This window comes from Haliotis rubra, unplaced genomic scaffold (genome assembly GCF_003918875.1).
Source record: "Haliotis rubra isolate DU_JTF1 unplaced genomic scaffold, ASM391887v1 Scf379, whole genome shotgun sequence".
Lineage (NCBI taxonomy): Eukaryota > Metazoa > Mollusca > Gastropoda > Lepetellida > Haliotidae > Haliotis > Haliotis rubra.
Window position 1 is genome coordinate 142,898 of NW_025767056.1, and position 27,980 is coordinate 170,877.

At 40.0% G+C, this 27,980-nt stretch overlaps 1 protein-coding gene across 1 annotated transcript in view; it reads right to left on the bottom strand.

Moving 5' to 3' along the window:
- Positions 1-5,034: 5,034 nt before the first annotated feature.
- Positions 5,035-27,980, bottom strand: part of LOC124286219 (guanine nucleotide-binding protein G(q) subunit alpha) — a 41,555-nt gene continuing 18,609 nt past the window's right edge. The window contains exons 3-9 of the mRNA XM_046722558.1: positions 24,343-24,539; positions 22,533-22,687; positions 20,392-20,520; positions 18,940-19,069; positions 18,056-18,209; positions 13,642-13,749; positions 5,035-11,325 (exon numbers count right to left, since the gene is read on the bottom strand). Of these exons, the coding sequence (XP_046578514.1) occupies positions 11,243-11,325; positions 13,642-13,749; positions 18,056-18,209; positions 18,940-19,069; positions 20,392-20,520; positions 22,533-22,687; positions 24,343-24,539 (956 nt within the window). The 3' untranslated portion in view covers positions 5,035-11,242. The remainder of the gene's footprint in view (positions 11,326-13,641; positions 13,750-18,055; positions 18,210-18,939; positions 19,070-20,391; positions 20,521-22,532; positions 22,688-24,342; positions 24,540-27,980) is intronic.

A 27,980-nucleotide genomic window follows, 5' to 3' on the forward strand; every position in this document is an offset into this window, starting at 1 on the left:
ATTCGATTATGAAAGAGTTTTATTATCATTACCCAATCAAGTCATTACATCGGTTTGTACACACAGTCAAGTCGACATGCGTACGAACTGTTCTACTGTCTTATACAATGGCAGATCCAAGATTTGGGAGAGGAGGGGTTATAGATTTGTCTTGAAGTCCCAACGTGCAAGTCAAAATATTGATTACACAGCAGTCTCGTTTCCTGCTGACTTGGTTCCGTCCTATTTCGCAACTTAGTACAATAACCAGTCCAGAATCTTGAGACCAACTCATTCAACAGTATATATAAATATGAATCAATATTACTTGATACATCTAAGCACTTGTATGTTGCAACACTACGCTCCTTCTAATCCTTGCAAACACGTCGTACAGCGAGCTCTGACAAACGGAAATCTGGTAATCGTGGAAATCTCAAAACGAGGCTCGGCCGCTAGAAAAGTTTGGCGGTCTGGTACGGGCTTGATATCATATCAATCACATTGTACGCTACACAAATACATTGAATACGCGCCAAGAACACATAACAGGTGTAACCAGTGAGCCAGATGAATTGTGAATCATTGTACGACCTCGTCAAACAGGGGCAGTCTGTGACGTCTTACTTATCGACATGCTGTCTCCTCGACATAAAATAGAGAAATGCCATTTTTTTTAAACTTTAAACTTAAAATTAATTTGTAAATACCATTTTTTTATGAAACAAGGAATTGGAATTTAGTGTAACCATAGTTGTTTGTAGTGTCTCTTTTCACTTTCACACGAAAAATTGGGATCGGCTGAAAGTAGGTCATTGTCTGAATCGGTTAATAAGACTCATGTTTCGGTTTGAGGGGGAAATGCACCTCAGGGATTCCTTTCGGGGGAGAAGGGGGGTGCGCATTCCCGCATGCACACACGCACACACGCGCGCACACACACACACACACACACTCTCTGGATCCGCCCCTGGTATAGAAACTGTGTTTTGATGTACAAGCGTTGTTACCGTCAAACCAAACAGAAATAAAATCACTCCAAAGACATTGTGGAAACATCCATTACGGTTACAGTTTGGGGTGCATTTATAATGCTTTATATATCTGAAATGACGTAAACATAATAATTGCTTAAAAACGTTTTCTTTAATTTCTGGTGAATCAAACAATCCTTAACAGGACACGGAATCAGAAGCATCATAAGGTTCCTGACACCCGTGTGTATCTTGACGTTAATATAGTTCACACCCCACACTTCAACACAAAAATTGTTCGGTTTGTTTTCATCCAACACCTTTACAGCAAATTTGGTCTTGGCATCTAATTAAAGGACATGTGAGTCACATCAATGTAAAACATCTGGTACAAATAAATCAGCCTGGGATTTTCTTGTAGAATGCGTATGTATAGGAAAGCGTAAGGCTAATTATTTCATCGATTTGGCCCTCTTTGCGCGAAAAAAAAGTATTTAAATAAACATCAACAATTTAATGTGGACATCAAGTGTGAGATAAATATGCTCCAGCATTCTGCATACTGCATCCGCACTATAGTCTGTTTGGCTCAAAATCGGACCGATGAATTGCAATCTAACTCGAAAACTACTAAACATATTATAATACTCGATGAAACACTGATCATAATAAAAACATCAGACCAACTCTGTGATTTTTTCGCAGAATGTATGTCCTAAACAAAAAAAGCTGTTTAACAAACTATCATTAAAAGTTTGACAAAGTTCACTATTTGTTACGAAGGAGGGGTGCAAAGAAAGGAACAGCCAGACTATACCTATTAACACAGCACGGCTTTAGTGGAACCAGGTTAATACCCTTGTAAACTCACGGGCGAAAGAAACGTCACCAAAATGATTGTTTTAATCTTTTATCGTACACAACGTGATTATTCATATCTGTAGTTCACACTTCATCATTCAGAACGCCGAACGCCTTAGTTTTCCGTTTTCCCTTTGCATTAACCTTCATAACCCAAACAACGTTAGCTTTACTGACACCTAGGTATGGAAAACTGTTTCTTGGCGGATCCTGGAATTGTGACTAAGGGCTCATATCAGGAAAAACAATCAGATTGTATCACTGAACGAATAATCCATGCCTCTTGGTGTAGATCGAAAGAACCACAAAGCAGTATGATGGGTTTATGTTTTCAACCAATGTTTTATTTTATTTTATTTCAAATAATATTTACCCGTGAATGTCCGGGTTAGAATGAGCCTTCAGTAACCCATGCTTGTCGTAAGACGCGACTAACGGGATCGGGTGGTCAGGCTCGCTGGCTTGTTTGACACGTCATCGGTTCCCAATTGCACAGATCGATACTCATGCTGTTGATCACTGGATTGTCTGGTCCAGACTCGATTATTTACAGACCGCCGCCATATAGTTGGAATATTGCTGAGTGCGGCGTAAAACTAAACTCACTCTCTCAAATAATATTTCTCAGAGGATTCAAATGGCTTCATGCATTGTAAGGTATGACGGAAAATGTGCTCTGCCTTAACCTTGATGAACATCCACTTTCACCTCGAAGCAAAATCTACCTGTGTGCGTGGATTAGAACCCAGGTCTTCCGACACATAACGTTCAAATAACAGTGGGAGTCAAAGAGTTGTCTGCCTTTGACCGTGTATCTGACAGAGTATGAAGCACAGAGTGCGCTGTTCTTGACGTCCTTGGGAGCGGCGTGGGAAGGTGATGGGTTGAAGACCGCATGCTAATGAGACACGTGGCAGAAGCAGGACTGCAAGCTCCGGTTGTGACCAATAACTACTTTCACAATCCCCTTGAAGTCGTGACGTTATCTTTTTAATGCGTTTACTCACAGAGGACATGAATGAATACTGTCCTACAGTGACGCAGAAAATGTACTTTGAAGACCATGTGTTGCAGAGATGAACCTGCACAGGAGTAAATTCACTGCAAACCATTCTGGAAATATGTATAAAGGTTGCAGCGCCATTAATATGCTTCATATGTATAGAGTGATCTAAACTTAACAACAGATTAATTGAGTGGTCTGTATTCTCTGGTCACAAACATTCTCTTCTAAATAGAACTAAGACCTACAAATATATATATATATATATATATTATTTCAGTACATATAAGTACCAAACACCTCTCCTGGCATCTGCCATATCACCTAAATTAGTTGGTCTTGGCGGGTCACATCAATATACAACTTGTACAAGTAAATTAGCTTGATATTTTGTATATACAATGTGTTTGCATTCACAAGCTTAAGAATAACTGTTTCATCGATTTAACCCTATTTGCAAGAAAAAAGTATTTAAATAAAGTTCAACATTTGAACGATGACATTAAGTGTTAGATAAATGCTACGTGTAGTCCAATGTACTGCATCCGGATTACTTCATAACGGGGCACAGCATTAGAGGCAGCAGGTTGACACTCTTGTATTTGTTACTGTGAATATCCTCAATACATCCCACTTGGACAATATTATTTCTTTTATTCCAGTTTTAAACTCGGGTGGTCCTTGGTGCAGTTCGAAACAATCCTCAGAGATCATACTGTGTAAATGATTCAAATATACTCACCAGCATTGAAAACGCACCAGTCTAAAATTGTCCATATTTTCATCAAGATGGATTTCTGCATGACAATTGTCAATGAATACAACTAACATGAAGTCACAGGGCATGTCCAGTTGAAAAAAAATGTTTTAGAAACGAGTTCCTGTTCACAATATGAATCTTAACTCCAAAACGCAACAACATGCATCCACGCCATGATAAAATTGAATTTCGTTCTGAAATTATGCTGACTATGACCTTAAAAGCAGGTGTATGAGAAACGATTCTCATTGCTTTACTAACGATTGTGAAACGAGGACAGAGATGCCGGGGATAACACTTCACGAAAGAGAATGTGCACTAGGCATGATTCAGGTTGGCACCAGCAGCAGAGATATTGCTCGACGACTTGGATGTAGCTACTCCACCATCGTTAGGCTTCATAGCAGACAGGCAGCTCCCGTGACCTTCCACGACCTTGGCAACAACGTGTCACGACGCCCCGTCAAAATCGCCATATTGTCCATGACCATGTCCGTAATCGAACGCTGCCGGCTGTCAGGACTGCTGCACTAGTTCAAGGTCGACGTGGGGTCATCAGCGCCGATACCGGGCAACGCCGTCTACACGCTGCCGGGCTCCATGCTTGACGTTACTACATTTGACCAATTCTGACCGACAGACACTGTAATGAGCGTATACAATGTGCTAAAAGGTATGTTCAATGGAGGTTACAACAATAGCATGGAGTAGTATTCACTGATGAGTCACGTTTGCACCGACGTAATGCTGACGGCCGATTATGTGTTTTGCGTAGACGTGGTGAACGTTATGCTGATGAGTGTGTGGTTCACACAGACCGTTGTGGTGGTGACAGTATCCTGGTCTGGGGTGGAATCACTGGACTGCCTTCATGTCTGTCAAGGAAGAGTTGATGCCCTTTACAACCGTGACCAGATATTTCATGTGTTAATGCAAACAGCGGTCACACGCAATATTGACTTTTCGATTTAACCCCACGTGTTTGATCCTTTCTGACTGTGAAACAATTAAATGAATGAGCGTTTTTTCTGTGTTGTTTTTCTCAGTCGTCCATCTGTTATTATCCACTAAAGAAAACATCAATTGCTTACACGTGCTTTTAGTAATCTCAGCTTGTGTAAGTGGTGCGTTTTCAATGCTGGTGAGTATATATGGCATGATGCATTGTCCGTTGTGAGAGGAATATACCCTGTCCTACCAATGATGAGCCTTCAAACTTTCACCTCGATGCAAATCAGTCAGTGTGCGTGAATTCGAACCCAGGTCTTCCGACGAAAAACGCTTGAACCACAAGACTACCGAACACCCACCCAACGTTTCTCCGCCATGCACACAACACAGCATAGCCAGAATCCCATATGAATAACGGCAATCATTTCAAATGACGACTGCTTGTCCATGTCTTCCTGAACGTGGTCCCACGGCATCCTCCATAATAAACACAAATAAAACACAAGTCAGTGCCACTTTTTAATGTTGTATTTAAAAAATGAGATTATTTTCACATCATTCAAACAAAATGACACATCATTGGCGCATAGTCAATAAGATAAATTGCGTAACAGAGTTTTTGATGACGCACCCATGCATCACGTTTCCATGGCAACGAGACTACAAAAAGCGCTACAAAATACATTCCCTACCATGATTATCAACATTAATAACACTGTCTGCTCTTAATACAATGATCACCTGATAGGGTCCGCGACTAACCCACTGGTACTCCATATTGGAGCTTAAAATGGCTCTTCAATATGCAAAACAAATCCCAGAAACTTGTTGAACAGAGTACCTGTTGCCATAGCAACAGAACCCCGAGAATACATACATACATACTTACATACATGCACTGTGGTACAAATACATTTACAGAGAAAATGAACACTGTGTAATAACCAGATAGTGCAAACTTGAGCCTTTATACAGAGCAACAGACTGGACAGGCAACCACAAGTAGCCAGTCCAAGGGAGACAACTGGTGGGGGGAGAGACACAGCTGACACTGCTGCCTCCAGGTCACAATATTTATAAATCAGTCTACAAAATGCAGTTCATATTGAGCAAACTTCCAATTATTAAATAATAAACAAGCACTTCATATTACATACAAATTTACAGTAGGTTGTCAGTTGCACATTTAACACTTTCTATGCCTCCCAATTTGTGCCCAAACTCAAGTTTGAAATAGGCGAGAACAATTGCCATTAACAAGTCGGGGATTTAAAAATTCCAGCTTACCATAAAAATGCAGACATCTTTCTGAGATCGCATTTGTATTATGTGTGGACAAAACACCATGAAATATGAGATTCAAGTTAAGCACTTGGTCAAATTATGCACTCAGAAATAGGGCGAAACTTTCTCTATTGTGGGACAGCTCAACCAACAGAAAGCTCGAAACAGTCATCACCATATTGCACAGTAGCCTCGGCATCTGTCCTTGGGTGTCATGATGCCAATCTTGTCCTAAGACAAAACGTCCTGCAAGTTCATGGTCACCAGGACGCCATGTTTTGCCCAGGATGCCATGCGGCCCAAAAGGACCCTTCACTGGCTCCAAGACACCATCCTGGTCCTTTCACACCAGCACTCTTTTGTCCAGAGGCGTGTTCCACTATTCCTAGCTTATTTGTTGGGGCTTTTGTAAAAGAAGATTTCATCCATTATGGCATCTTCCAAAATCAAGTCACCGAGGTTTCTCTTCAGATTTGCAAATTTTGAAATGGCACTCCTAACTTTACCTGCAAGACAGGGGGGTCTAAAGTTAGAAGAACATCATTCGCAATTTGTAAATCGGACACCACCTCCCTCAAGACTAGAAAAGACCTGTTTCAAACACTTCCAGTTACGCTTACATTATGCAAAAAGCCCAAATAATTCAAATAGTCCCTACATTTCAGTGTGAACTGCTCCAATATTAATTATCCAGAGAGGCGCTCCTTAGCCCTGTATGCCCCAGAACAGGAAAGATCTAGCATGTCGCTTCACAACAACATCGATCATGTCACACCATCAGGTGCACCTGACCAATCTAAACTAGATCCAAACAGTGCGGGACAAGAAGAGAATCCGGGTCTCTCTAGCAGAAAGGATATATATGTTGCACCTGGCCCATTCAAACAAACATGTCAAACTTGTTACAAAATCACAGTTACACTATTGAACAATAGGACACTGGCATATAAAAGATCCTGCTTCCTATGATGAAGAAGTCCATGGTTGCGACACAAGAGTTGACAAACAGAGATAACGCTAGGCACTAGTTGTTGGTAGTTATTCTGGGATTGAACTAGGTCAATTAAAGTAACATTGCATTATCACTAACATATATACCACAATACAAAGAGGCTTCATGTTTCTCTCAAAACTTTCTTGAGGTCCGAGACAATTTTGACATTAACGTTAAGGGAGCTTTATTCAAATCCAATTGCAAACATTGTTTCAAAACAGTGTCCTATTTTCCACACTACATTTTGGCAATGGCAACAAAAGTGGGCAGTGTAATGGGACACAACTCTGTAGAACTATGTAGGGGAGACACCTGTTCCCCATGCAATCACAAACAGCTAGTTAAACAATGAAATCAACACACGGGCTGCTACAGAAGCCATGGGACCTATCACTCAATCACCAGAAATAAGCCATAAATACAGGATGCATTCCATGAACAAACATCAGTCATGATCAAATGATGTGAGTTGTACAAGTCCACACATGAGTCCGTTCAGGCAGCACAAATGGAAAACAAGCTGTGTCCTTGGCAACGTTTCAATCATTTTCTCTTCCAAAACCCAAAATTCTAAAGAGACCAAAAGCTGGGAAGAGGACGAACCAACGTCCTTTCTCAGATGTAAAAAACCTCCAATATGGCCCACAAATCTAAAGGGACTCCAGCTGCTGAACGGACTCGTGTGTGGTGCTACAGAGTACATTCGATACCCTTCCTCCCAAGGTGACTAGGAGTGGTAACAGCGATATATTCCAGTGGCTTAGTTGAGCACATCATATGAATGTTCCGTGTAGAAAAGTTGCTACTTACCTTCCACCTGTTACAAGTAATTATTCTAAAACGGGGCACAATCACTCAGCCTCCCACAGACATGAAGAAGGTATTTATATATTTATACACAAATGTATCAAGGTGAATCGCTGTACATGCATGAAGCTCTCTCCCGGCTTGTGTTAAACACAGGTACACAAACCGTGTACAGACATCTAATGACTGGGAGGAGTCTACCGGTGGCACACTTCACCAAATGAATTAAATCTACTTTCTTATGCAATTGCAAAAGTCAAAATACAGCCATGTGTACTTTCACATCTCCATGACAACAGTCAGCCAGGAGACGTTGTACAAGTTCGCCACGACCTGGTCAGCCTGGTGAAGGAGTACACATGGTTTGAGGGTGACAATTTTGTCTAGTCCAAAGGCAATTGCGTAAATTTGAAAAAGTCTCGACTTACAGTAATTGACATGCAGAAGCAACTCAGGGCTCACAACATTCATACTTGATTAATTCTGATATAAAATGTACACACACATACAAATGCTCAGGTTTTCAAATTCGACTGAATTCAGCTCTGTTGAAACCAATTAGAAACACTACTACGTACAACAGAAATACACGAGTCATCATACCCACAAGGAACATACAGTAGGGAGTTGTCAGCATAGTTCGTGTGAAAAGTTGAATTCGGTAATCAGTAATAAAAAAACAGTCTAAATAGCTTAAGTAGGAGGTGTTCATTTGACAAAACATCATTCTCATTCGCGAAGATTTATTAACAATAAATGTTACCTCAATTTTGAGTCTTTAACAAGAATGCCATGAAAGTATTAAAAAATTAAGTCAGTTTTAAGTATGAACTGGATTGAATAGCCAAAGTCAATAGAACATTTTGATAAGGCTTAGAAGATTGCACAATTGAGGTATTTTTATTACTGGATGTGCTGCCAGCAAACTACTTATTCTAGCCCATGCATGCTTGACAGTCTGTTTGCCTAGAGTCAGAAACTGACCTAAGTGAGTCTCTCAGAGTCTGTATGCTGCCTTATAGCTTGGAAAAGCCAGTAGAAAGAATGCAGGCTTGTGGTCATAACTGTGTGTGCACTGTGCCTATTTAACCCATCAAGTCCTTCTTCCTCCAGAACAGGCTGTCGGATCTATAGGGAGACAAACACCTCAATGAAGGCCACATGCACACACACTCATACAATACATCCAGTAGTCAAGGGGCACAACTCTAATTGCACATGCATACGTATACATACATTACAAATTTTTTGGCAAGGATTGTCTCCCTTTCAAACTTATCTCCCCTTCCCCTTTCAACAATGGAAAATAACAAATATGCTAACTCGCAATTTCCAACTCGAGCCTTAGCATAAAATGACCTTTTTCGAAATTTCAAACTAGTTCTATCAAAGTAAAAAAGTCAAAGGGAGACAACTCTCATCCAAACACACAATAAGTCTAGGATATATGAATATCTCATGATACGAAGCAATATCAGTTTCTTTCAAACCAAAAATTATTGACGAAAATTGCTATCACTGGTTTCCCACCAACTGCTGGAGCAGTCAATGGCTGTAGAGACAGCAGCCTGTGGCAGTATTGAAGTGTCAATGGTCAATCAACACACGGTCTGCAGATAGCCTTGGTCTTCTGGTCAATGGGGAAGGCTCGGACAACATGGGGATGTTGCCACTCTCCTTCAACGTGTATCATAAGCCCAGGACACAGTCAATTGTTAAATGCCAGATACAGCCATTTTCAAAATGTAAGCATAAAATGCCGGTCACAAGACAAGTATTTGGGTTTGTGTCACTCGTGCTAATCCTGTCTGCAGGGCACTCCTTCTGGCAGAGAATTCCTGCAGATCCCTGCATGCAGGTAAACTTGGTCAGTGCTGGAACACCTACATAGTCCTTCTGTTTGGGAGTCCCACCTCTGGGTACTGACTCCACAGCCATGCAGCAACATGCTCCACGAGGCACCCACATCCTGAATCAGATCTCCTTGATATATCTCCACGGCGATAAACCATCATAATTACAATAATAGTAGTAATAATAATAATTATTATAATCAAATTCACCATAATAATTATAAACATTCACACAGCTGGACATCAAAATATTAACACTACTTTTCTTACACGTAGACAGTCAATATGTATCAAAAGCGAGTAACGGCCTGTTAGATCCAGGTGGTATGAAAATTGTGGCAGCACAGTTATACACAAGAACTTTTCACACAACAATTACTATACAGTCCTCTTTTGCACATACATTATCATTCTCATGGTCAGTAGTGATCAGTGTTTGCAATCTAAGTGCTCGGAGAAATACACCAAAGTAAAAGAAACGTCCAATTTGAGTAATTTGGCCTACGGACCCTGTCCACTGTGGACAAGGTGGAGGATGGTTAGAAAGGTAAACAAAATGGGCTGATGGTGTATTGCTCTGAGCACACAGTCACTGAGGAGTTGTACTTAGATATAAACACAAGCTGACACCACAAACATAAGAAGTTGACACATTTTCCGGTAAGGAACAAACACAAGTGTTGTCCACTGTTAAAAGCTATGTACAATTTTCTGTACCTACAAATGGGAAGTGTACGACGTGCAGGCGTCGTAGACGATCCGTACCGTGCCCCAGCATACACCTTCAGAGGGACAAAGTCAGTATGTATTTCACGTCTTCCTCTTCTGTGAACTTGTTACTGTGACGACACAGGAGGGTCAAGGTTGACCTCCCACATGCCTGCAAGCCCTTCTGAATGGTCCTGGGCCCTCTGATGAGCAGGTTCAGCTCGGTGTGGACTCACAAATAAACATGCCCTTCAAGCAAATTTCGGTGCCAGCAAGACAGCTGGAAATAGATCAGTCGCACTTAAAAACAGTCGCTAAGTGCGACTGGCCCGCTCTCCGTCCTCCCTCCCCCTCTTCGACATTTCCTGGATCGTACCTTCAGTCCGTGAGATGACGACCCAAACTGGGTAAGAAAGAGGTGGTTGTGTTGTTGAATTATCAAAATGGCAGAAAGTTGTCCATGGTTTTGTATTCAACAACAATAACAACAGATGCTGCCACTTAGCGTCTGCCAGTCAGACGGGGTGTCACACGTGGCTTGCAGTCAGGTGGAAACAAAAACATTGTGACAGAAGAAGAAACAGGTTTAATGAAGGTTGACTGATACTGTGGCGCGGATCCTGGGCAAGTGGTAGTTCTGTGCTGTCAGAGAAAGCCAAAACTCCACTACACGATACTACATGGCTTCAATACCTCATTCCCATCCCATCCCTCCCTCCCCTGCCCATGTTCCAAGCCGAACAGTCTCTGTATACGTCAAACTGTTAACGTGGTCGTCCGCTAACTGGGACAGTAGATAATATCACAAACATCCATCTATATTGATGACGATGGCAAGTGCGAGAGAGATGCAGAGATAGACGCTTGTCACAACGTACGCACAGGAATCAATCGTTTCAAGGTAAGGGGGGGGAGGGGGGGGACTGTGCAGGTCAAAGGAGACTTGACGTAATGGCGACACCAGTAGTACTGGCTGAATCAACTGCATCATGAATCGATCAGCGATCAAGGACACTTTCACAAAAAGACGTTAATTGCCAACTTTAAGCTGCCCGGCTCAACCCGTCTTCAGACCAGATTGTACTCCTTCAGGTTCAACTGAAGAATGGTGTCTTTCACCGCCGCAAATACAAATCGGATGTTCTCCGTATCTGAAACAGAGGAGAACAATTTTGAAACAAGTCTTACATATATCCAGTCAAATTACAGTTGGTTGGTGTGTTGTTTAACGCCGCACTCAGCAATATTACAGCTATATGTAAATAAGCGAGTCTCAACCAATCCAGTGATCAACAGCACAAGCATCGATTTACGTAATTGGGATACGATGACATGTGTCAACCAAGTCAGCTAGCCTGACCATCTGATCCCGATAGTTGCCTCTTACAACAAGCATGGGTTGCTGAAGACCAATCCTAACCCAGATCTTCATAGGTCAGTCTAAGTACAGATTCTCTCAACAACAACAAATCAGGTTTCCCTGTATGTGAAACATCTGGGAACAGTTTGCCAACAAGTCGGACATATATTCAGGGTTCAGTTCAAATTTAGTCTGTCTCAAAATGAAAACGATGAATTGCAAAATAACATAAAATCGTGAATAGTCTATTAAATCTCAATTTAGTAGAGGATTGTCACGTAAATGGATTGGATTGTAACAAAAATCATAACGAGGCAATCCCTCTTCTGCTGTCTATCGGGAAACCATTGTGCAGTGGTGCGTGTATATGCTGTTCCTCCTCCTGTTGTGCACCCCTTCTGTTAGAGATGAATATTTTATATTTTACTGAGGCAGGGTTATTAACAAAAATACCTTTCTTTTCCAGTTACATATAACAGTCTATGTAGAGCATTTATATAGAACTTATGTCCTATAATGTCCAAGATTTCACCCACACATTTGACAGTCATAACCCTGTCACTCTGTACTGTTGTGGGAGCAGAAGTGGACAGTTCCGTAGAAGAACTCGGCTGTGATAGGGCCGTTACCGTGGTGACATTATATACTGTCACTGCTGTAACATGCAGTCTTTACCTGGGTTTTTTTACATCACAGGGGCATCCATAAGTTAATCTTTTGCCTATTAAATATTCTTTAAACATTCTGAAATATCTGACTGACAAATTTCATTAAATTATCTTTTAAAGTAAACATATAAAACCCTGGCTATTATTACAAATGTCACTACAGTTATTGTGTCACTACCATAACAATTAATGCCAATGTCCATACCATATAACATTATCAATTTCCTGATTTAATTAAAATTGATTTATGTGTTTATGCCTGGAGTTGGTAGTGCAAGTATGTTTAGGTAGTAGACTGACTGACTGACTGAAGTTTTACGCCGCTTTTAGCAATATGTTTGGTAGTAGAGCTTCAAGTAAGCATAACATAATTCATATTCTCATTTTGATTTTTTCGTCTACATATTACTTTATATTTGCAAATCAGAACTGAAAGGTATTGTTTGGCTCGTTGGCCCCTTTCAAGCAATAAATATAAAATTTCAAAACTCATTAGCCATGTTATATTGTAAAACTACATATTTTAATGTTAAGCTTGCATAATTTATGTTTTGTATATTCAGAATACTATGAACGTAATCAACAACATTTCAAGATAAAACAAAACAAAATTTACATTTTTTGCCTACATGAAATATGCACGAATTTATATTATATATATTTCAGATTTATTAACTAACTGCTCTCTTCTCTACTAAAATCGCTACTCGGATAAGTCAGGTGATGTATCATTATCTGTTGTTTCAGTTCAGCGCACTTCCCGGGCTATCCTATTACCTAAAAGGGGGTGATGAGGAGTTGTTTTAACAATGTGTGGTAGTATTGGGATGTTGACTGACTAACTGAGTTTGGTTTTACGCCGCTTTTAGCAATATTCCAGCAACATCACGGCGGGGGACACCAGAAATGGGCTTCATTGTACCCATGTGGGGATTCGAACCCGGGTCTTCGGCGTGACGAGCCAACGCTTTAACCACTAGGCTACCCCACCGCCCCATTTGGGATGTGGAAGTTTTGGGATATAACCACACTTGTACACATAACACGATAGTCTCTTTAATAACTTTTCGGTGACTGGTGTTAAAATAACAAACAGCAGTTATTGTTGAGCACTGGGTATTCATTGCCATGTTCCATTTTGACATTTAATAGACTATCCCAATTTTGAGTTATTTTGCATCATCATAATTTGGAGACAAGCTGACTATAAGTAGCGATCGGGTAAATGACTCTTACATCTACTGCTGTAATGGATATCAAAACAGGATCAGGACAACAATCTCTGTTGACATCTACCACCATTATCAAGCACCTCCAAACAAATCGGTAAATAATCTATATAAATGACCCTTTCAACATGTATTAAAAAAAATGTTTTGCCTTCAACAAGTCTTTGTCTACTGACAAGGATTGTATACAAGAGACAAAACGGAACTTACCTGTAGCACAGGTGAAGTGCGAGTAGATTATTTTGTCCGGGTCAGGGTTGAGCTCCACAAACATTTTAAGAATGAACTCGCGTGCTGCTCCAGCATCTTTCTTTGGACCTGTTAAAAACAACAACAATAAAGTAAGAATATATGCTGTGTTGCAACAATAAATCATATAACAGTAAAGCTACTGTGATCATGAATAATGAATTGAATTCACGAAGGGATACAGTTCGATTCACTAAACATGCTGCTGAACCCTAACAGTACAGTAGTGTACAGCATTTCATTACTTCGTAGGACCCTCATATTTCCAGTAACGAGCCTTGCAAGTAGTCATTAGGGTTACCCCAAACACCTAGTTTTGAGCTAGCGAGTTTGGTTTTACGCCACTTTTAGCAATATTCCAGCAACATCACGGCAGGGGACACCAGAAATGGGCTTCACACATTGTACCCATGTGGGGAATCGAAACCCGGGTCTTCAGCGTGACGAGCCAACGCTTTACCCACTTGGCTACCTCACCGCCCCCCTAGTGTTGAGACCCGTGAAGATCCGGGTTAGAAATGATCTTCAGTAACCTATGCTTGTCCCACTAACTGGATCGGTTGGTCAGACCGGCTCACTTGGTTGACACACGTCATCGTATCCCAACTGCGTACATTGATCCCTGAATTGACTGGTCTAGCTCAGATTGTTTACAGACCGCCGCCATAGAGGTGGAATATGGCTGAGTGTGGAGTAAAACTAAACTCACTCACTCCTAGTTGTGCAGGTTAACATAACTCCCTGCCATCTATCTGGAAGTTAACAGCAGCCTACAGTGGTGACCTTTGATATAGGTGCCACTTGTTCAGATGGTAGGGTCATTCTAAGGCTACATTTTGATCACATGAATATATTTTGTAAGGCTTAAATCATGAGTACACATTGCCTACCTTCCCAAAACAGACTACTGTACTACTGCAGAGATGCCAACCTCCCGAATTTATCGGAATCATTCCGAAAAATGCATGCCGATTCTGCCATTCCGACAAAGCCAAGTTCATTCAGATTTTTTTTTTCAAAATAAAACACAGATATACATAGTGTTACTTACTGGAGGGCTAGGATGATCTTTGACTATAAATAATGATAAACAAATATAACACTTTATTTACAGACGTTCTCAAATTGTTTACACAAGAAAGTAATCCGGAAGTGTTGAGTTGGCTGCCTGATAAATTCCATGCACTGTTTATTTCATTCACTTAACATTCACAAACACTGCTGCCGAGTACTACAGTTTCAGTTGTATAAGGATCGCTATATGTAATGGCATTAAAAAGTTTCATTCTTCGAGTGCAAAAATTTATAAGGATCCCCAATTTGTTCGGGAAATTCATAATTTTTTCTATCTTAGGGAGCTCAGATTCCTAATTGGACCCATTTGGGGTTGGCATCTCTGCTACTGTTTCCATAAAAAAATATATAAATATATCATGGAGGGCTCATGAAGGTATTTATTACTATTTCTACTTGGAGGCACTGTTGGGGGGACTATGGATGAAGTGATATCAGCTCCTATTCCATGCCATCGTATCCCAATTGTATAGATCAATGCTCATGATGTTTATCACTGGATTATTTGGTCCAGACTTGATTATTTATTTTGCTGGAATATTGCATAATTAAACAACAAACCAAACACATCCCACATACATAGGAACTATTTACCTTCACATAATTTACCCATTTTCCACAAACTGCTGCAATAAACCATTTTTCCATGATACACTGCTATTATCCATTTCATACAATTATCCCTTTTCCAACAAAATATTTCACTTTTAATCATTTCATACAATTAACCATTTTCCAACAAAATACTGCAATACACCATTTTTTCACTATACACTATTAACCATTTCATACAATTAACCATTTTCCAACAAAATACTGCAATACACCATTTTTCACTATATACACTATTAACCATTTCATACACTTTACCATTTTCCAACAAAATACTGCAATACACCATTTTTTCACTATACACTATTAACCATTTCATACACTTTACCATTTTCCAACAAAATACTGCAATACACCATTTTTTCACTATACACTATTAACCATTTCATACACTTTACCATTTTCCAGCAAAATACTGCAATACACCATTTTTTCACTATACACTATTAACCATTTCATACACTTTACCATTTTCCAGCAAAATACTGCAGTTAACCATTTTATATAATTCCATTAGGTCCATAATGCTTATTTGTCGAAAACAGATAAATTGCATAAATTCTGAAACAGACTTAATTTATTTCCATAGCTGTTTATAGCAAGACAGACAGAGTTGTCTCCCTTCCACTATCCCTTGCATCAGAGAATGACGACATACCTCATAAACATATAAAATGCTAATATAGGAGTGAACAGAGTTACTTCCCTTTGACTAATGTATCCACAAATAACAGAATAAGCTGAATGGAGGCAAAAAGATATTTACATTATTCTAGAGTGTGATCCAACCCCATTAATTCTTTTCAGTTTGAACACATCTACAAACATATTTTTTATTGATTGTTTTATTGCAAAAAAAGCAGAAAGAACTGTTTTAACCATTTGAACTATCTAGTCTGGTCAAACATTAATGCAATGTTGTAACATTAGCATTTATTTTTTAATGAATTTATCATACAAAAGTAACTCTGCCACTACAGGAAAAAATGAACTTTTCACATCGAAACGAGGATCAGCCAGTACTGAAGTAGCATACCACATGCGCATGTGACCCTCCAAAAGTGCATGAGTAAGTAGTCTTACGCAACATTCCAGCAAGATCACGGGACACAAGACATAGGAGTCAGACCAGATCGGTGTGGGGAGTCAAACCTGGGCTTTTGGTACAAGTGAACACTTTAACCACTGCCTAACCTCACTACTCCCATCTAATATTGACACAGACTACTTATTTCAGTGGATTTGAACAATTTCAAGTATTTCAACATTCAAATTTTTCAACTGCTATTTATGTTATGACAATTCCACACAACGTTCCTTTCTGAGAAGGGTACTCCAGTTATCACCTGGTCGATTTAACCCTCTGGTTTTACTCAACTATCTGTACCATAAATGATTCTATACTTTTATTTTCATTAAAGGTATTCAAATATCAGCAGCTATTTCTTCTTTTTTTTAGCTTAACACTGCACTCAATATTCCAGCTATATGGCGACCATACATTAATAATCGAGTCTGGACCAGACAATTCAGTGATCAACTTCATGAGTATCGATCTATACAATTGGGACACGGTGACATGACTGTGTCAACCAAGGCAGCCTGATGATGACTGCCAGTCAACCAAGAATAAGCATGGGATGCTGAATCCAAATCTAACCCACAAGTAGCAATTCATAAGACTGACTGAGTATGGTTTTACGCCGCTTTTAGCAATATTCCAGCAATATCACGGCGGGGGACACCAGAAATGGGCTTCACAAATTGTACCCATGTGGGGAATCGAACCCGGGCCTTCGGCTTGAGGAGTGAACGCTTTAACCACTAGGCTACCCCACCGCCCCACAATTTCTAAGAATAAGACTATAAACCTTAAAGCTAATCAGGCATTTATTTGATTTGTGTGGATGTGGTTGTTGCACTCGTCAATATGATGTAAATAATGAAATCCCGTGATTGGCAATGATGAGCATAAACTGGGGCACACTGCATGAAATCTACAAGCTCAACCAAGCCTCCCTTTCCAAGTAATCACATCTTGTGAATACAGCTTGTGGCCGACCTATATTCGTATCCTGAATCCACCAGATAATTTTGAAAAGAAGTAGAGGAGCAACATGTTCAAAGATATGCTATCATACACAAGGAAGTGGTTGACTATAGTCTGCTTGCAGTGAAAACGTACCGATGAATTTCACTCTAAATAAAAAAGTAAATCGATTAAAGCGAAATTAAGATAGCGAATCCTCATAATTTTACCTAGCCAATTGAACATTCAAATCTCAGAATTTTTTCAACTTAGGATAAAAGTTGTTTAACAAACAATCATAGTTTCAAATCGCTATTACTGGTTTGTATTACAAGGGGGTATGCACATTAGATGAAAAACCGAGAACAAGTAAGGCTGGTCTAAGTTAACGCTCATCACGTACCACACGTGTCTTTGTTTCACTGTTCCATCTACTGCGCTTACCCCCTTGGAATACAAACCAAGGTTTAAAGTGAAATTCATCGGTACGTTTTCACTGCAAACAGACTATAGGTTAAAGTACAAATGACATAGAGAACCCCATCCCCCACCCCACCCAAAGAGTCTTTCTATTAAATACTGACATGTAGGTGAATATGGTAAGCAAAGCTTGCTTAATTGTTGAACATCTCCAGCTTAGGATAACGTTGTAAAACTCACCATCAAACTCAGGGAAGTAGTCGACTAGATGAGAGTGCATAATCTTCTCTTCTAACAGATCCTTCTTGTTGAGGAAGAGGATGACGGAGGAGTTCTGGAACCAGGGGTAGGTGATAATCGTCCGGAACAACGCTTTCGATTCCTCCATTCGGTTCTGTGTCAGACAAAGCGGAAAATGTCAGGTCAATTTTTCCACATTTCAACCTCTGAACCCCTTTTCCCATTCTCAACAATTTCTACAAAGGTCAGTCATTTCACTGTTTATATTCCATATTTTTTGCCAAAAACATAAGTGCAACAGACATAGATAATTTGTAGCAGGTGTTTTAAGGTTTAAGAGGAGTCAATAAAAATGATTTTATAGGGTTTTCTCAGGTTGACCTATTATTTTTATGAATTCAAGAATAAATTATATATTTTAATTGCAAATTTGCAAGAAAGGGGAAATATCGGAGACGGTGCTGGTTTGGGTCCTTTCCACAGAGCAATCTTGGCACTGGGATAACATAATATGGAGTCACCATAATCTTAGTGCAAAGATTTGTTTTGTGGAACCCTGAAATCAACAAGCCATTGATAATCTAAGCCTTGTTTTGTCTTATCAAGACTTGCTGTTTTCATTATCTATCTTGACGGCAAGGCCAAGAGTGAGTGAGTACGGTTTTACGCCGCTTCCAGCAATATCCCAGCAATATCCCGGCAGAGGACACTAGAAATGGGCATTACACATTGTACCCATGGGGGGGAATGAAACCCGGGTCTTTGGCGTGACGAGCGGACGCTTTAACCACTAGACTACCGCACTGCCCCAACAAGGCCAAGAAATTCCTTGAACAACAAATACAAATGCTGCCCTTACCAGAGTGAGACAAACTGATTCTTACCTCACTATCTGATTCTACCAACACTTGATCATATTCACTTAAGGCTACTAAGAACATGATGGACGTCACGTTTTCAAAACAGTGGATCCACTTCCGTCTCTCGGATCTCTGTCCTCCCACGTCAACCATTCTGCAATGAGATCAGATGATTAGGAGACTCCTCCAAAGAAAATACATCATTTCTTAAAGTAGCATTTAGAAGCCAGCATGATAAAGAGGAGTGCTCTTTATGGTTAGACAACTTCTTTAATGCAATAGATACGATGGTTCAGTGTAGGTGCTAACAAGCAGGTGTTAGCATCTACTCCGAAGCATCATATCTATTGCATTAAAGAAGCTGTCTATCCATAAAAAGTGTCAAGTATTCATGTTCTTCTAACTTCAAAATGACTTTCAAGGACTTTATTCTTATGCCATAATGCAAGTCAATTCATTAATGATATGTGATCATCAAAATCTTTCACTTTGATTAAATACTAAAGATAGTGTAGATCAAACAAATACATATACTGTAAACCGGAAATATTCTGCGCCTAGAAAAACTTGCGTCAGCGTAGCCCCAGCCTGTTATGTGACGTATTATTTTTGCGAGAATAGTAGGCTTTGCAAAAACAACATATTGTGAAGAAGAACAAAGACTCAGTCATTCGTGGATGGGGGGCATCCGGTCTTCTCGATGCAGTTATCAGGAAGCAGGCTAATCCCAGTGTAGGAAAGATAGCCCGTCCCAACGTCCGAGACGGGTGAATTTTGTGCAGGACGGGGTTAAAAAATATCTAGTAGGCCTTCGGGTCAATTTTAGCAAAAACAACATATATATAATGAAGAACCTTTTTTGAAAGACTCGAAGTGTTTTATTTATATTTGGAGGACAGGCTAGATTTTGGCAGGACTGGTCGATGCAGTTATCAGGGAATTTTCAGGCTAATCCACCAGTAAGCTGTTTTTGCTAGAGTATTTGATGTGACTACTGCCTGGCTGGTTTCCCAGGCTTCAGTGTTGAATGGGTTAATATTAATACTACGCCAAGAATTTTTTGCGTGGGAAAGAGAAACGCGAAATTCACAAAATAAACTGACGCAGAATATTTCCGGTTTACAGTATAAGAAAAAGGAAGAAAATTTGTTACAATGAACAAGAATCTTCAAGAACATAGCCTATAAATATTATACAATCCAAATCAAATGGATAAAATATGATGCATGTTATGGCTACTCTTAGCCTTAGAAATTTTAGAAAGATATTCTTAATACAGAAAACAAGAATCCTTCAAAGATATGAGTGAGGGAGTGAGTACGGTTTTACGCCGCCGCTCTTAAAAATATTCAAGCAATATCACAGCAGGGGACACAAGAAATGGGCTTCATACATCGTACCCATGTGGAGAATCGAACCTGGGTCATCCGCGTTAGGCGACCCCACCGCCCCTTCAAAGATATTGTCTGTACTCACCTAAATATTATACTATCCAAATCAAATGGATATTCTATGATGCCGGTTGTGGGTACTCTCACGCGGAGGATGTCGGGTAACGTGGGTAGGTAATCAGGTGCTGCTATTCTGTCCACATTGTTCAGATAGCTGAAACAAAACAGTGTCATTACTTTCCGCACACCATCCCCCTCGTCTTTAACAACATCACAAAAACGTTGATCAGCGTTTTTACCTGAGGTCCTTGGCAATTGCTGTTCCAAATTTGAATTTTGGGACCAACTAGGCCATAAGATCTCCATAGAGCTCAGGTCACAAATCAAGTCAAGTTAACAACGTTGGGCTCAGAGAGTCCTTGGATAGGTGACCGTGTTTGGCAGCTTGACCCCTTAGAGTTTCTAGGACTTGAGACCTGCCCCACAATGAACCTGTGATACATGTGATCTCACCTAAGGCTTAGAATTTTCAGGGGTCCTGGACAACGAAATGGGGGTTCAAAACACTTGAATATTATTACTAATACTGTTATTGTATTGTGTATCATGATCAACACTTTAATTGTTACAGTAATGAAATTGCAAATGACCATAACCCAGCCATTAGCAAACTCAGTGATAACTTATTGTTATTTGATTGGAATGTTTACAAAAATATTTTTTCTGCATCCCTGTGGATGCACTAATGGATGCACTAATAAATTTCGTTGCGTCCATTGTCAATTTTTATGCAAATAGGACGCAGGAATTCGCATCCTGAAAATCCCTGATTTGGCTGTAAATATGTAGACTCAAATTAGGAATTTTCAGGATACTTCGTGTTGGATCATTTCCAGATTTCTGCTGTCTACCTCTTCAATGAATGTCAAATACCTGGGCTAATGAAGCAAGGTAATGTTTATGGTGACATGTTTAATGAAGCATGGCCAGATGTCGCTGATGTCAAAACATTCCTGAAATGTTCACAGTGTAATGCACCTGTCAGCAACATTCTGTCTACACAAAGGTGGGCTAGAAATAGGACCTCACAAACCAGTGTCTGGGAGTGAGTGAGTTTAGTTTTACGCCGGACTCAGCAATATTCCAGCTATATAGCAGCGGTCTGTAAATAATCGACTCTGGACCAAACAATCCAGTGATCAACAGCATGAGCATCGATCTGCGCAATTGGGATATGATGACATGTGTCGACCAAGTCAGCGAGCCTGACCATCCGATCCCATTAGTCGCCTCTTACGACAAGCATGGGCTACTGAAGGCCAATATTTTAACCCCGACCTTTGTGGGTACAGTGTCTGGTATTGTGAGCAAAGATCTGTGTCATGGAAAGATCACATGTAATCAAACTTGTTACAGTGCCTGAACACTCAATCCATTAAGATGCTTTTTCACGAGCAGCATAGGTTGGGGACCATTTCTGGCCACAGTTGATTATAGCAGTGATCACGAATAGCGTCTGACCCTCTGACAAATCCGGCAGATTTGCCAACGGTCAGACAGAAGTCTACAACCCGCCGGCCCCAGTGTCTGACTGTATATTTCACAATGACTTTGACTGAAGTTGTTTAATGTGACATGTGATACTTGTTTCCTGTTTATAAATCTTATGTTTGTTAATAATTTCAATGTCAATTATAAGAAATATTAAATCTGAAATGTGTGTTTAATTTTATTCCATGGGTCCTGTGCATTTTCAATGGGTCAGACAGACATCTGAAACTTACAGGACCCAATGTCCTGTGACTTTGAAACACCATTCGTGAACACTGTTATAGAGGGTGTAACATATTTCAGATTAAGATTTGAAGTTTGCTTGTTTGTTAACATTTCAAGTTAATAATTTCAGATTAATATTTGAGATTTGTTTGTTAATATTTCAGGTTAATATTTCAGATTAATATTCAAGGTTTGGTTGTTGTTTAACGCTGCACTCAGCAATATTCCAGCTACATGGTGGTGGTCAGTAAATAATCGAGTCTGGACCAGACAATCCAGTGACCAACAGCATTAGCATCAAGCTACAGATATGCGATAGATGATGTGTCAATCAAGTCAGCAAATCACTTCTTACAACAAGCATGGGTTGCTGAAGACCAATACTAACCCGGATCTTCACGGGTAAAAATTCTTGATCATAGTTCCGCATGTCACTGCGGTTCTACTCACTATTTAGCAGAGTCGGTGAGCTGGTATTCTCGACGTCTGTCATAACACTCCTGGATACCTTGATCTGCCCACAGACACTTTATAGCTTCCACATACTGGGGTTCGAACGTTGTCACCGTCTCATAGTCAACATTTCGGATCAACATTGCATTATCCTGAAAAACAAAGGATGGTCAGTTAGTTATTTCATTACATTCACTTCCTCCATGACAATCTGATACGATTCTCCATGACAATCTGATACAATTCTCCATGACAATCTGATACAATTCTCCATGACAATCTGATACAATTTAGGTGCCTTATATTCACTATCTGCATGGCGATCTCATAAAGTTGAGTACATTACATTCACTTCCTGCTTGACAATCTTATCAATTTAAGTGCCTTACATTCCTGCATGACAATCTGATACAATTTAGGTGCCTTATATTCACTATCTGCATGACAATCTGATCAATTTAAGTGCCTTACATTCAGCACGACAATTACAATTTAAGTGCCTTACATTCCCTGCATGACAATCTGATCAATTTAAGTGCCTTACATTCGCTTCCTGCACGACAATCTGATCAATTTAAGTGCCTTACATTCGCTTCCTGCATGACAATCTGATCAATTTAAGTGCCTTACATTCACTTCCTGCATGACAATCTGATCAATTTAAGTGCCTTACATTCACTTCCTGCATGACAATCTGATCAATTTAAGTGCCTTACATTGCTTCCTGCATGACAATCTGATCAATTTAAGTGCCTTACATTCACTTCCTGCATGACAATCTGATCAATTTAAGTGCCTTACATTCACTCCCTGCATGACAATCTGATCAATTTAAGTGCCTTACATTCACTTCCTGCATGACAATCTGATCAATTTAAGTGCCTTACATTGCTTCCTGCATGACAATCTGATCAATTTAAGTGCCTTACATTCGCTTCCTGCATGACAATCTGATCAATTTAAGTGCCTTACATTCGCTCCCTGCATGACAATCTGATCAATTTAATCTTACAACTTCTGCACGACAATCTGATCAATTTAAGTGCCCTTGACAATCTGATCAATTTAAGTGCCTTCGCTTCCTGCATGACAATCTGATCAATTTAAGTGCCTTACATTGCTTCCTGCATGACAATCTGATCAATTTAAGTGCCTTACATTCACTTCCTGCATGACAATCTGATCAATTTAAGTGCCTTACATTCACTTCCTGCATGACAATCTGATCAATTTAAGTGCCTTACATTCACTTCCTGCATGATTGAGTATGGTTTTATGCCACTTTTAGCAATATTCCATCAAGATAACAGCAGGGTACACCAGAAATGGGCTCCGCACATTGTACTCATAGGTGTAATCGACCCCTCGCTGCGACGAGGGAATGCGATAACTTCCTGTATGACAATCTGTTCAATTTAAGTGCCCTATATTCACTTACTGCATGACAAACTAATAAATTTATATGCCTTATATTCAACATGACACTGTTCCGCAAATGACAACAAAGCATTCATTTATTACATGACATGCAGCCTTAAACTAGAATAGCATCATTGATCTGCAACAACAATGAACGATGTATCCATTACCCATAGGGGAATTTGATAGGAATTTGAAATCTATGACAAACACAGCATGATACTATCACTAATTCCACCAATACCATAAAGGTTGGGATTCGAACATAAAATCGCTGTTTCAAAAAACCCTTCATTGGGACACTCTGAACGGCACCTCAGGGCAAACCACCGAAAATAATTCAAATGTTTGAAAACAGTAAAATTTCACACAAAAAACCGCCACTTACTGTCTGATTATTTACGGAGTTGACATCTCTGTAAGCGATCTTGAGAGTCTCCATGGCCCTGATCATGGCATTCATAGCCATGAAGATATTCTGGTATACGATTTTGATGAAGGTGCGCTTGTCATCGTCAGAGTAGCCTGCGCCATGGATAATTCGCATCTGTTTTATGAAGGTACTCTTCCCGGACTCCCCTGTCCCTGTGAACACAAACACAACACATAAATAATCACAGAATTAAACGCATATCTGTGAGGTGGGGATGATTGAGTGAGTTAATTTTTACGTCGCTTTCTAGCAATATTCCAGCAATATCCCGGCTGGGGGACACCAGAAATGGGCTTCACACACAGTACCCATGTGGGGAGTCGGACGCGGGTCTTCGGCGTGACAAGTGAACACTTTACCCATCAGGCTACCCCACCGCCCCCGGCTGGGGATGAGGCATGGGGAGGTGGGGCTGACTTGAGGTGGGGTGGGGAGTAACCTGAGACAAGGTGAGGCAAGGTGAAATAAGCCTAAATAACACATTCAATATTGTTGTACTTACACAGCTCTGTGCATGAACATGATAGCCTTTTTTGAATTTTCCGTACCATAAGAAACAACTGGGATTAGTTAAGCTAAAATAACAGCACATAGACAACCATCAAAGGTGTGCAAAAATCATTTCTTGCAAAGAAGGCCTCCTCTCCTAAACTCAGATTTCCAGGATCAAGAGACAAAACTTCAATTTTTGTTAAGAGATTATATTTTCAATTTGTATTCATCAAAAATAATTCTACTCTTTATTTCTATTACATTTTGCATTAGTGTCTTGTATCACTGTCAAATCCCTCGCGAGAGCAAGTAAGACTAAGACTTTGGCAATGACTTAGAAGTTAAATATCGAATAAAAAAATACATCAAGCAGTACCGCAATATTTTACCAAAGATTTATCACAATAAATAATGACTTCTGGAGAATATTTAAACTTCATATGACTGATACTGGCATGCGGTGTATGGGTTGTAATGTTTGAGTCGCCATATGCGGCTGCTTGGACTAGCCCAGACTTAAGGTGGTTTTATAGTGCTAGCCCACTGAGATACCATGCCGCAGTGAAGCATGAATACCCCACTCAGACACATTATACTGACTCCAGAAAGACCAGTCCTTGTTGTACCCATTAATGCCGAGCGCCAGGCAGGGACCAACAAGTACCATATTTTAACGTCTTTTGGTATGACGCGGTCGATGATCGAACCCGCGACCTTCCGCTCTCCGGGTGGGCGCTCTAACTCGGCTGATACTAAGAATAAAGCACAAACAAGCACTTTCACAAGCTTACTGATAATTACACATAGGTATGGGTCTTGTGAAGGCTCAATAAAACATTCAACAGGGCAACCTGCTATTGCTAAATGCAACCCAATGTCTATGTCTACTTGCACTAAAGTGCATGTCAATATCTTTCAAATTTATGTCGAATCCTTAATTGTACAAATATTGATCTTTGCACACATTCAATAACCCTAAGCTTTATTTACCATACTACATCAGTAACCCTTGTGTTGAGTATAACTTGTCATGCTTTCTTGTGCTTTCAGACTGTGTACTTCAAGATTACATGCATGTTGCAACATTGATGAATTAATGAAACCATGGTGCACCCTGGTTTTATCTCGTGGAACCAGATATTCATTTCAAATGGCACCTGGTTCCTTAATTCATGACCTGTGGAACACATTTTGGTGAAACACATATTTTTTAAAATACCTTCCTTTTAAAGAAACTTGTCTTTTAATCTAGCATTTTTTAATGTTTCTGCCATATCATATTGTGAGTGAGTGATTTTAGTTTTACGCTGCACTCAGCAATATTCCAGCTATACGGTGGCGGTCTGTAATTAATCGAGCGGCATGAGCACCGATCTGCGCAACTGGGAATGACGTGTCAACCAAGCCAGAGAGCCGGACCACCCGATCCCGTTAGTCGCCTCATACGACAAGCATGGGTTACTGACTGACTGAGTTTGGTTTTACGCCACTTTTAGCAATATTCCAGCAATACCATATCATAGCAGTCTGTACATAACTGAGTCGAGACTAGACAATCCAGTGACTGACATCATGATTGTTTACACAAGTCAGCTAGCATGACCATCTAATATTCCAAGTCACCTGTGTTCTAATTCTAACTTGAATATTCATGGGGCCCATCACCAGTGTGACTGACTGACTGAGTTTGGTTTTACTCCGCTTTTAGCAATATTCCAGCAACATCACGGCGGGGGACACCAGAAATGGGCTTCACACAGTGTACCCTTGTGGGGATTTTAACCCAGGTCTTCGGCGTGACGAGCCAACACTTTACCCATTAGGCTACCCCACAGCCCCATCACCAGTGTGAACTAACTGTACACTTGTGAGAAACTTGTCAGTTTCTGAGCACATTATTTGGAGCACTGTAAGTGAAATACCTAACTTCTTCAAAACATTTTACTACATCAAATCAACACTACACCTATCCCAATTTCAGGAGCTCAGAGCAGTCCAAATTGTCAACCCATCCCACAGTGTAACTCCACAGTCAGCCCACTACTATCCATGTTTGTCTTCACATGGTGGGCAATGCATTGCGGTAAACTACCAATGACCTGACTCACAGTATAGAATCCGAATATAGCCACATCATGAAATTTCACATGTTGTTCTTGCAGATTTTTGTCCACCATGTTAACATAGCCTCTATCATGAATAAATATAATAAATATAATTATGATAATAATAATGATGGCGGCGTAAAAAGAGGGCAAGTGTCTTCTCATGTGATGTCAGACCAAATTCATTTTCTCAGAAATCAAAACATACTGGACAAAATGCAAGGTAATCTGCTCACACAAAATCCTTACTTTGAGTGAGAAAATTTAGTAGACTGGGTGTTCAACCCGTATGTATAAAGAGTGGCCTTGAAAAACAGACAAGTAATGAAAGGGAAAAAAAGGTAAAACAACCTGTGTATACAAAACAAAGGTTAAACCACACACCAGTGCCCAGTATGGCTCAGATACTGGAGTCACAATACGGCAATACAATATGTATCATGATACAAGGCTCACCATGCAATACATCGATTTACACACCTGCATCACAATAAATGCAATTCGTTACACTAAATCATGATGTAAAACCACATGAAAAATAACCGTGGAAGAACCAGTTAATGCAGATTCTCAAGTATTACTGGTTTTCTATAAATAGCTGAGTCTGTACAGTGCCCCAAGCTATTATGTTTCTCCCTAACAAAATCCCAATCATGAATGCAATCATAAATTTATCAAGATATTAGAACAGTCCGATCTTCTATGGCGATCTTAATGTTCCTTAAGTGTGCGCAAATACCTACAACAGCAAAAAAAAACCTCTGTGCTCCTGAAAGTGAGTGAGCGAGTTTAGTTTTATGCCGCTTTTAGCAATATTCCAGCAATATCACGGCAGGGTACACCAGAAATGAGCTTCACTCACTGTCCCCATGTAGGGAATCGAACCCGAGTCTTCGGCGTTACAAGCGAATGCTTTACCCACTAGGCTACCCCACCGTCCCCATAAATTTGAAAACAAATCATTCTTGTATACAAAAAAATATACTTCCCATCAAA